The sequence below is a fragment of the Cebus imitator genome, unplaced genomic scaffold (genome assembly GCF_001604975.1).
Source record: "Cebus imitator isolate Cc_AM_T3 unplaced genomic scaffold, Cebus_imitator-1.0 Scaffold99, whole genome shotgun sequence".
Taxonomy (NCBI): domain Eukaryota; kingdom Metazoa; phylum Chordata; class Mammalia; order Primates; family Cebidae; genus Cebus; species Cebus imitator.
Genome location: NW_016107414.1, coordinates 415,975 through 427,571, shown reverse-complemented (window position 1 = coordinate 427,571; position 11,597 = coordinate 415,975). Strand labels below are relative to the sequence as shown.

The following is an 11,597-nucleotide window of genomic DNA, read 5'->3' as shown; positions in this document are numbered from 1 at the left end:
GTATATGTTATAGTTACAAAAGCAACAACTTAAAAAAATACAAGCAAGTAGAGCTCAAAAGTCAGTAGGAAGTTAATACACTGAAAATAAACACTAAGAAAAATTCAGGCAGTGCAAAAGAGAGAAAGAAAGGAGGAACAGGAATTTTTAAAAGAAATGGAACAGATGCTAAATAAAATGGTAGACCTAAATCTAAATATAGTAGTAAATGCATTAAATGTAAAGGAACTAAACCTTCCACTTAAAAGGCAAAGGTCAAAAATCAGGGCCCAACTATGTGCTGGTTATAAGAGGACTACTACAAATACGAAAACAAAATTAGAAAATAATAGAATGGAAAAGGATATTCTACGCAAATAATAAACAAAAGAAACCCATGTGAGTATATAATATCAATAAAATAGACATGAAAACAAGGCGGAAGGAGGACATGATAAGAATATTGAGGAACTTTCCATGTTGATAGAACCATTTGACATCTTAGTAGATGGCGTTCACACAGATACATCCATTTGTTAGTTTAGCAGATTGTACTGTTAAGATCTTTGCTTTTCTCTATTATGAGTTTTACTTTATGAATTTGAAGAAAGAAAACACAGCCCTGTAAAGGACATTGCCAGTATAAGTACATCAAAAATGAAAGCTAGCACCGTAACCGTTATTCCATCTGTGCACTTCTGTTTCATTTTGTCTTACACTGTCGAAGTGAACCCAACACTTTATATGTTTTTTACTCAATAATATAGTTTTCATTTCTGTGATGCTTTCTTGCTTATAGCCTTTATTTTTGTTTTCTTTTCTCTAAAACTTAATGTCTCCTTTATTGGAAGTTAGTAGGCTTTCACCCCAGAGGCAGGGATTTCTCTCACAAAGACTAGTAACAGTTTCTGTATATGGACATCGAGATCTGACACTTAGTTTGACAGCTCCCCACACTCACACAGTTCTTACTCATTTGTTCACCAATTCTTGATAACCTGTAGCGTGCCAGATGCTAGGCACTGAGATAAAATGGTGTGCTCAGCAGACATGCTGACATCCTGACATCCCTCATGGAGCTTACAGTCAGAATTCCACTTTCTTCTGTAAAACTCAAATTAATATGAAACTTTAAAAGCCAAAAGGTTAAACTCAGTGAATAAGGAGTTCCAGAATCCATAGTGTGTATATGGTTTATGTATACACACCAAATGCTCCCCTGTAATAATGCCTGCCTGTGTTCAGGGTAAACCACCATTAACAACAGGATGCAAATACATTGGCATCAGATCATAAGTAGGAGTCAGGCTTCAGAGTCAGGGTGTAAGAGGAAAATTAAGCATAAGCAAAATTCTTGTCATTAAACATTGGCATCAAATTCATTGGCTGAGATGCTCACACCAGACGTGTGCCCAAGAACCGAGGTTGACAGGGGAAAGAGCTTCACAGCCTCCATCTCACACATCAAGAGAAAGAGCTCACTAAGTCACGTTTGTTGTTTAAATGGTTACTCCTCTCCTTTCTCTTTCCTCCCTGTTGTGTGTCATGGGGTGCAGAGGCTGGCGTGATGAGTGGGAAGAAGCTGTGTATACAGGGTTAAATTCATGTAAATGAAATGAGATCTGCACTCAGCATTTGGGAATTGCCACGCATGGAGATACCAAAAAAGCAAGTCGCAAACTCATCTAAGTAGTGAACATAAATGTGTACTCATTTCTGAAGGACAATCAGTGTTTAGATTACAGGGTTTTCTTCATGACACCCAAATGCAGGCACTTCTCTGGAGAACTATTTACAGCATTTTTTTTATCTCCGTGATAGTTAGGGAAACCAAAGTTGAAAGGACTATTGAGCAAATGAAATTTGGGAATTATAACATTGAGTTCAATTAAAAAGCCTTTTTAGCTAAAACAATTGTTTATAGTGCCATATTTAATTTCAATAAAACTGTATTCTAAACTATCTTCTGAGAGACATTTCAGTGTTACATTAAAAGTTTTTGCCTTTGGTAATTACTGGTTCATTTACTTTAAAGCAGCATGTCATTTTCTTTGGCTTAAGAGAAAGATTATCTTTTGTGCAGGGATAATGGGCTTGTAAGTCTAGTAAAAAACATATTTAACCAATTTCCCCAATTTTGTTTATTTTTCCCCCTCCTCTGCAGTTTCGTGCCTTAGCACCAATGTACTATCGAGGGTCGGCCGCAGCTATAATCGTTTATGATATCACAAAAGAAGTAAGACTTTATAGTTTTCTCTAGACAGTTTTGAAAATTCTCTTTTAGTTGCTTACATCTCCAGTTGCTCTCCTTTTTTGTGTTACAGGAGACATTTTCAACATTAAAGAATTGGGTGAAAGAGCTTCGACAGCATGGCCCACCTAATATTGTCGTTGCCATTGCAGGAAATAAGTGTGATCTTATTGATGTAAGGTAAGTTAATAGAACGAGGTTTACAATGCCTGTTATGTGTTCCTTTTCTTAATGAGCAATATCTAGTATAAGAATCTTGCTTTTATCTCTGACATTGAAAAATTCCTTTTGGTTATGTGGTTGGAGTCCTGAAGTTTCAAACTAAAATTAAGATTTCAGGCATTTGAAGCTCATTATGTATATAGACAGGGGTGCAATTTACAGAAACACTGGTTGTATTGCACCCAACATTGTCTGAAATCAGAGCAGCCCCCAGGCTCCCATAACTTGGAATACTTGAATGCAGAAAGCACATTTATTAACAGTTTCTCTGGGCCACTTCCATCAGTCCCAAAGCAAGGGCTTTCTGAAAATTTTGGCTGGGGAAGAAAACCCTGCCATCCCTAATCATTCCATTAGCTACATTACTAGTGGTAGCGAGTTTTGTTTTGTTTTGTTTAATCGTGGATGTGATGTAATTGGGAAGACCATGTCTCAGGGCCCATTCGGCAGCCATTCAGGACATCCTTTGTCATCATAAATCTGGCTAACTACTGACTAGGTGGGGATAAAACCAAGATCTTCATGGGTAGAATTTCTGATATGCAGTTGTTGCCTTCCAGAGAAGTCATGGAGAGAGATGCAAAGGACTACGCCGACTCTATTCATGCAATTTTTGTAGAGACCAGCGCAAAAAACGCGATAAACATAAATGAACTCTTTATAGAAATTAGTGAGTATCTCTGTGCCTTATGCATTTCCTCTGTAAAAGCAACTTAACACAGAATGATCTTCCTGGTTAGAATTCCCATCTTCCTTAGAGCAATCTAGTCTCTGATACTGTGTTCAATGAAATGAGATTGGAGAAGGTAAGAGTGATGGCCAGTTTTTATATCATGTTCCAGTTCCTGAAGAGCTGCTGCCCTTCTAGAAAGAATGCTACTACTGAATAAATAATGTACGGGGCATAGAGATCATGAAAGCTGTCTATTTCCTTCTCTATTTAAATGTGTTTCAGTTAGTCATCCAAGGTGATTGAAAATGAACAAACTAAATAAAGGGAAATGAAATGCAGGTATAATTCCACTGTAAGAAAACCCTCAAAAAATAATGCTAGGCAAGTGAAAGGTAAGACCTGTTTTCCCCCTTTCCGTTCCCTTTCCTGAAGTGTTAATATGATGATACTAGACGGGCGAGAGGCTGCTGCATGCCTTTGGGATCCTCTGTAGATTGTATCTATGTTTATTCATTTCGTTCAAATTCATCAAAATATTTATTGGGAGCTGCTCCAGGCTCAGGGGAAATAGCTGTGAAGAAGATAGATGCAGCCCTTGCTCTCCTGGAGCACGCATTCTATAGAGGGAGACAGACAGTGAACACCAAATAAATAGGATCATTTCAGATCATAATAAGGGATTCGAAGAAAATAATTTAGGATGAAGTGAAGGAATGTCTGCAAGCGATCAGAGAAGGCCTCTCTAAGGAGGCACTCAGAGCTGAGGTCCAAGGGAACAGGCCCTGCAGAGGTGTGGGGAGTCACATGAACTGAACATGTCAGACTTCCAGGTAGAAAAAAGCAGAAAGCCAACAGAGCAGGGTGGACTTACACATTAAGATGAGAGCCAAGGTGACTGAAGCAGGGAGGGTCCTTGGCCATTGTGTTGAGGAGGCGCTTGAACCCCAGAGCCCACCAAGGCCAGGCAAGGATGACCCATGAGCAGAGAGGCCCAGGGGAAGCCCTAGGAACCCTAGCTCAGGCCAGGCCCAGCTTCATCAGTTGGAGCCACGCTGGAATGTGGACCCCTGGTTGCTAAGGTGATTTTCACATTTTTTTTAACATGTCCTACTGTTTAGATTTGGGCAATAATTCAAGTATTTTCAGAGTACTTTGCAGGCCTAAGGAGCCCACCTACCACCAAATATGGCCAGTGAACTACTGATTGCACCCTCTAGGCCAGCCTCTTCATTTCAAAGTCATGTTAAAAAGTCATGATGTGCCTGGGCATGGTGGTTGTCACCTATAATCCCAGCCACTCCAGAGGCTGAGGCAGGAGTATCACTTGAGGTCAGGAGTTCAAGACCACCCTGGGCAACATAGTACAACCCTATGTCTAATAAAAATAAAAATACTAGTGTGTTGTGGCATGTGCGTATAGTCCCAGCCACTCGGGAAGCTGAGATGGGAGGATGACTTGAGCTCAGGAATTTGAGGCTGTAGTAAGCTATTGATTGCACCACTGCACTCCAACTTAGATGATAGAGCAAAACCCTATCTCTTAAAAAACAAAAATTATGTTTATTGTTGTCCTAGATGTAAATAAGAGGTACCCAGATGGATTTTTGAAAGGCAACATAAAGCCAGTTGGGAATTTTTCACAGCTCAAGCTAAAATATCTAAGTGTGTGGCGTCATGAGTATGTCAAAATTACCGCTGTCTTTTTGTGTTCTTGACTATACTGGTATTAAAAACAGGAAGGTAGGCCAGATGTGGTGACTCACACCTATAATCCCAGCACTTTGGGAGGCTGAGGTGGGTGGATCACCTGAGGTCAGCCTGGCCAACATGGTGAAACCCCATCTCTACTAAAAATACAAAATTTGCTGGGCATGGTGGTGCATGCCTATAATCCCAGCTACTTGGGAGGCTGCAGCAGGAGAATCAGTTGAACCCAGGAGGTGGAGATGGCCGTTAGCCAAAATCACACCATTGCACTCCAGCCTAGGCAACAAGAGTGAGACTCCATCTCAAACAAACAAACAAAAAAGGAAGGTAGTAATCTATGCCAACAATGAAAATTCTTATATAAAAACTAGTATGTAGCTTTTAACTGTGAAAAAATAAAACCTGTATGTTCACAAAGATTAGAAAAATTGAGAGAGATGTACATAGACTTTATTGTTCACTGGTTTAGTAAAACTGCATGAGCACAGTGCCTGGCACACTGAATTTGTGTTGAAGTGTTACGGACATACAGAAACGTGTACTTATCAGAAGTGCAAGGCATAGTGAATTTTTGCAAATCGTATATACTCCAGTCCTTGGTACTCTGGTTGGGACATGGCAGTTTCTACACCCAAGGGTAAATTCCGCATTACATTTTTAGACCATCCATGTCATTGCGTCTAGCTGTGAATAATCCATTCTCATGGCTGGTTTTTGGGTGTCAGTGTCAGAGTCCGAGTTGTAGGGGTGAGAGGGAAAGTGAAGAATATCTACAAAGTAATTTACATCCATTCTGCTGTTGATAGACATTTGGGTACCTGTTTCCAGTTTGGAGTTACTACAAACAGTACTGCTCCAAACATTCTCATCTTATTGTTTGGTGAACATCTGTACACATTTTTGTTAAGTATATTTATACTCATAAGAAAAATTGCTGGTCATTGAGTATGCATGCATTCAGCATAGCTTTACTGCCAACGAGTTTTCAAAGTGGTGGTCATATTAGTTGGCACCCATACCAGTAGTGTATGAGAACTGGGTCACTTTCTGTCTCTGGTTAGTAGGCAGTGATCTACATTTTCATGACAGTTAATGAAGTTGAGCACATTTCCAAATATTTATTTACATTTATCATATCTACATATCCTCCTTTGTGAAGTGCCTGTTAAGTCTTTTACCTGTTTTCCTATTGGGTTACCTGCCTTCTTAATTTTTTATAATTCTTTATTTTGGGTATGAGCCATTTATTGACTGTGTATATTGGAAGTATCTTCTACTGTATGGCTTGCCTTTTATTTTTTTAGTCAACTCTTTCAGCGAATCCAAGTTTTTAATCTTCATATAATCTGATTTATCCTTATCTTCCTTTATGTTTAGCTGCTTTCAGTTTTTGGTTGCTGCTGTTTCAGGAATCATTACCTATTCCCAGCTCATGAAAATATTCTCCTCTGCTTTCTTCTTAAAATATTATTTGTTCCCCAATTTTTGATGTCATATTTCATAGCTGTCTGTGATACCAGGTATATTTCAATATCCATTTATTGAGAATAATGACAAGAAGCTTCAGTAAAGCTTTAAACAAATTTGTAGTATATTCACAGCAGTGTCTAGTCATTTGAAAAGTCGTTACAAGACACTGGGAGATGCTTTCTCAGTGTGGAAACTATGCTGCGTCCTCCCCACACAGACCTGCAGACAGCTCAAAGTGATGGAGCTCAAGGCTTGACAGCTGAGAACCTGACAGTCAGCAGAGGGGCCGTCTTAGCTTTGTTAATGTCCATTTATTCCATGTTTACAAAATACTTCTGTGTCAGGTATTGTGCTGTTATGATACTGGAAACATAAAGGTGGACAAATAGGATCTCTTCCCTAAAAGAGCTTAGGGTCTAATGTGAGGGAGATAGTCATGTGAACAGATATGAGATATGTAATAACCTGTTTCTGGAGTCCTGATTGATTGTAGTGTCTGAGACGCTGGAGAGTAAGGAAGTGGGAGGGTGTCAGGAAAGCCTTTGTACAAGAAGCAGCCCTTGAGTTATCAGCCAGGAAGGTAGATGGGTGATTTAAGGATTCTCTCGAAATTGGCATTATGCTTCACGGAGCAGTAAAGTGAAGCCTGTTCATTCTCATGCATTGTTGGTAGGAGAATGTAGTGGCACAGCCTTTTCAGAGGGTAATTTGGCAGCATCTGTCAAAATTTAAATTGCACATTCCTCCTGCATTTGTGCTGGATAGACACTGGAATATAGTGTATGTGTCAGACAAATACCAGGAGTAGAATAGCGTGACTTAGCTCTTCCCCTCCTGGCATTAATCCTACACATATAAGTTCACAAAGATGCTTCTTGCATCTTTGTTAATAACATCAAAATATTGGAAACAAACTAAATACCCAGCAATAGAGAAATGGTTGAATTGAGTGCTGGTCCATCTATAAATGCAGTATTTTAGAGCTGTTAAAAAGAAAGCAGCAGGCCAGGCACAGTGGCTCACACCAGTAATCCCAGCACTTTGAGAGGCTAGGCATCCAGATTGCCTGAGGGCAGGAGTTCAAGACCAGCCTGGCCAGCATGGCAAAACCCCATCTCTACTAAAAATATAAAAATTAGCTGGGCATGGTGGTGCACACCTGTAGTCCTAGCTACTCAGGAGGCTGAGGCGGGAGAATCACTTGAACCTAGGAAACTGAGTTTACAGTGAGCCGAGATCATGCCACTGCACTCCAGCCTGGGCGATAGAACCGACACCCTGTCTCAAAAGAAAAATAGTCGGCAGCTCTTTCTCCGTGAACTATGATACCACAATCCCCAGGATGTTTTGAGTGAAAGTATCAAGATGGAGAATGGTGCATACAGTTTGCTTTATTTCTTGCCCCATTTGGCCTTGGAAAGGGAAGGTGGGTAGGGATATAGGTGTGCCCGTGAGTGTTTGTGCATATATGCCTCTGGAAGGCTGCTTAAGAAATAGGTTGCGGTGGTGGCCTTGATCATGAGAAAGAGGAACAGCCATGTTCTGATTGAACTTTTCAAAAATAAATCATATGTATTACCTACTCAGAACAAAATGTTCTAATGTGTGGCTTTTTTTAATTAAAAAACTTTTGCTAAGTGCTGTGTGATACCCTTGTTTGGATCCTGGGGCAGCAACAGGACATGCAGAAAAACTGGTGCTCTCTGAAAAATGTCTGGAGTTGATGGTGATGTGGCAATGTTGAACTCTTCATTTTGACAAATGTCCCATGGTAATATATCAACATTGGGGGAAACTGGGTGGGAGATATACAGGATCTCTCTATATCATATTTGCAACTTTTCTATAAATCTAAAATTATTCCAATATAAAAAGTTTATTAAGCTTTTTTTTTTTTTTAACTTCAGTGAAACCTGTCAAATTGCATCTGTAAAAGTGTTGTGTCTGAGAATGGACAGATTTAGAAAGTTAAATCTCATTCCCTTCCCTCTTCTCATCTTGGTTTAGGTCGAAGAATTCCATCCACTGACGCCAACCCGCCATCTGGCGGTAAGGGCTTCAAACTCCGAAGGCAGCCTTCAGAGCCAAAGAGGAGCTGCTGCTGACCGAACCTCAGCCTCTCAAGACTTGATGATGAAGTAGGTGGTCCTGAAAGTTAACAGGAGGGCTGGGGTCCTGCCACCAGTTTCCACCTAGCCGGTGTTGAGTCTTCTCCGTGCAAAAAGGATTCATAGATACTGACCAGTCTCTTCTCCAAAGACTGCAGCAATGACATTTCAGTCTGTGGACTTCTATTATGTAAAGAATCTCTAGTGTACAAAGGGACTATATCATTGGCTTTTGACCTTGCTGAAAAGGAACATATAACTGTATGGATGGTAAGATTAAATTGTTGAGTAGTTTTGTAATCAAGATTTTATGTAACATTTGTAAAGGGAAAATTAGCACTTTTGTGGTTCTTAAGGGAAAAAAAAGACCTTGTGGAGATTGTAATTTCCTTGGCTTCTGTTACCACTGTTAGAGGGAGTTGTATCATATAGTAGGATGGTCTAAGTGGAGAAAGGACAATTATTATCTGAAGCTAAAATGGGTTGTTTATAGAACTGATGGAAATGACTTCATCTCTGCCATCTCTAAAGCACTTTTCATTAACTATGTTAGCCTAGGATACGTACAGTAAATTAACAATAATAGCAGCAGATCCATAGCTCACCCTGGGTTTGCTTCTGACCTCGTCATGTGTGTGCCACCAAACATGTTATTGGCACCTTTTTAAAATAAGCTCTCATGATCAAGATGGTGATGGTAGAGAAGCTGCCTGGAATAAATTGAATTTCATGTGTTCTAACTGACTAGCAATTGTTTAAAAAGGAAGAAGAGAGGAAGTAAAGTTGGTGTAAATGCTGTCAATTTTTTTTTTTAACCCAAGTATTTTGGTGGGGAAAAACAAGTATCTGTTGCTTAGCATATGTAAAGTTGTAGTCTATATTTATGAGGGCATTGCTTAAAGGTTATAAGTTATGTAAATACATTAATAAATTCTAAGTTTCATTTGACATTCCATTGAATCTTGCACCCAGTCTTGCGTGTGCCTGCCCCGTTTTCAGCCTGTTAATGGGAGACTCAAGCACATTGGTATTGTATAAAGGCATAGAGAGCACTTAGCATCTCTGCCTTCCTTGCCACCCACCCGCCTCCTGCCAGATCCCGTCTGGAAATCATAATAAAGACATATGCCACTTTGACAAGCCTGACTAGTCCTTACGAGCCTGGGGGTAAAAGATTAAGCTCCAATCTCAAGTCATTTACCTGGCCTTGATAATAAGCTTCTTTTAGCTTGTGCAGCAGCCTCAGACCAACTGTTTCAGGAGAGCTTTCCTTGTTAACAATTATAGCTGACCTTTCTGTTTCCTTTATTTTCCCCTGCCTCTGTTAGTGGTTAACACTCTTTTCCCTCAGGGAGCCTAATGAGATTTTTAATATAATCTAAAAATAAAGCGCTGAAGTGAAGTTGGTGAAAATTTGTCCCTGGTCTAATTTGGCACCCTTCCAACCTGAGTATTGTAAGAGAAGGAAATTTACAAGATTAAATAGGAAATGAAACAGCTTGAATTTCAAACTAAGTTGCGTTTTCAGAGCTATCCTTAAACTGAACAGCTGAAACTTTAAAAAATAATTGTTATTGTTGTGTGCCCCCCACTTAATATGGATAAATTTTAATGGGAAAATTATAATTCAGATTAAGTGAAAAACAATTCCCTTTTCCCTGTTGTATATCTTAAGCATTTGGAATTGTCTTTTTTTTTTCTCTTCTGATATTATATAGAAAGAATGTAGTTAGTAAAAATTCTAACTTTGTTTTGTTTAAAAGACGTGTGGATGCTCCATCCCCTGGATCTTGCTTCCTCCCCAGGGCTGAATTAGCAGGCTCCTAGAGAAGCCAAGTGATTTCCAGGGCTAGGCCCTTTATACTTGAAAGTAGTTTGACTTTCTTCTGTATACATCCAGATGGTTCCCAGGCATCTGGCTACTGCCCTAGTATGTCCCTAGAATTCCCACTGCTGGGCCTCTATCTCCATGACAACAAAATAAAAACAGAGGTTGCCTGACTCATTACTGAAGAGGCAAAGCGTGTGTGACCCTTTCTATCTTACTTTACCAAAAGATGGTACAAATATATGACCACATTTTTTCCACCAAACCCACCCGTAGCTGTTGGTGATTGCACGGTGTCTCCACGCATGGGGAAAGGCAAGGTCTTCTGAGCCTCCTCTTAACTGGTGAGGCATCTGGATGTGTCTGATCTTACCGTGATGTTTTACTGTACCTACCCCAACGTGAGTCCATCTTGTCAGGCCTTTGCTGATTTCATGATTTATCACACTCCCTCCCATATGTAGGGCGTGATTCTGTTTTATTATAGCCACGTGTTTTATTAACAGAATGAGTGATATGAGCTTATACTTAGGCATTTCTGGGCCCCTTCCCTCATTTTCATCAGTGTGTCTAAGAAGCTGACTTGGCACTGTTTCTCATGTAATATCCTTTTAATGCTTAGCAACAACAACAAATTGCTATCTCAGATCCGTAATCCATACTCAGTGAAAGCAGGGAAAAAATGTTTTTACTTATTTTGTTTGTTTCTAAAATGCAAAGATGAATATTAAAGTCAGTAGCAGTGTTTTATTTTGAACACATTTTGGATTATTAACCTGAATAAGCAGTTACCTAATACACATTTCATATTTTCTTTAGAACAATTTCTTTTGGAGAAGAGGCTGGATTCAAAGGAATTGAGACATAGGCCCATCTATAAAAATTTTTTGGCTTACTTACGATACAGGGCCATTTTTTAAAACGCTCAGAACTGAACAGAAGAGAAAATTATTAATTAGCTACAAGTATATGTTGATTCTTTTCAGAGAAATTGAAATAAGCTCTTTGCAGGTGTCCAGTCCTACAAACCAGTGGTCTCCAGAACTCTCTTTTCACACAAGTGTTTTTCTGATTCTATGATAACTAATTAACTATCATCTGGTGATTAAAAGAACATAAAGTAAGATTATGATTAAGTGTTCTTCATTTTAAACTCTCCATAAGAAGTGACTGGGGAGAAGTACCTACTGCAAGCCCTTCTGGTTCCAAATGAAACCTCCATCACCTGCTTGTCAGCTGCAGTCAGGATAAGTTCTGCACAAAGCAACTGAAAGATTTTGTTCTTTTTTTTTTTTTTTTTTTTTTTGAAGACAGAGTTTCACTCATGTTACCCAGGCTGGAGTGCAATGGCATGATCTC

General features: G+C 39.4%; 1 protein-coding gene across 1 annotated transcript in view; it reads left to right on the top strand.

Annotated features, from left to right (window-relative positions):
- The window catches only part of RAB22A (RAB22A, member RAS oncogene family), a 53,664-nt gene extending 43,852 nt beyond the window's left edge, over positions 1-9,812 (top strand). Inside the window, exons 4-7 of the mRNA XM_017536555.2 lie at positions 2,144-2,215; positions 2,304-2,410; positions 3,013-3,122; positions 8,310-9,812. Of these exons, the coding sequence (XP_017392044.1) occupies positions 2,144-2,215; positions 2,304-2,410; positions 3,013-3,122; positions 8,310-8,407 (387 nt within the window). The 3' untranslated portion in view covers positions 8,408-9,812. The remainder of the gene's footprint in view (positions 1-2,143; positions 2,216-2,303; positions 2,411-3,012; positions 3,123-8,309) is intronic.
- The last annotated feature ends 1,785 nt before the right edge of the window (positions 9,813-11,597 follow it).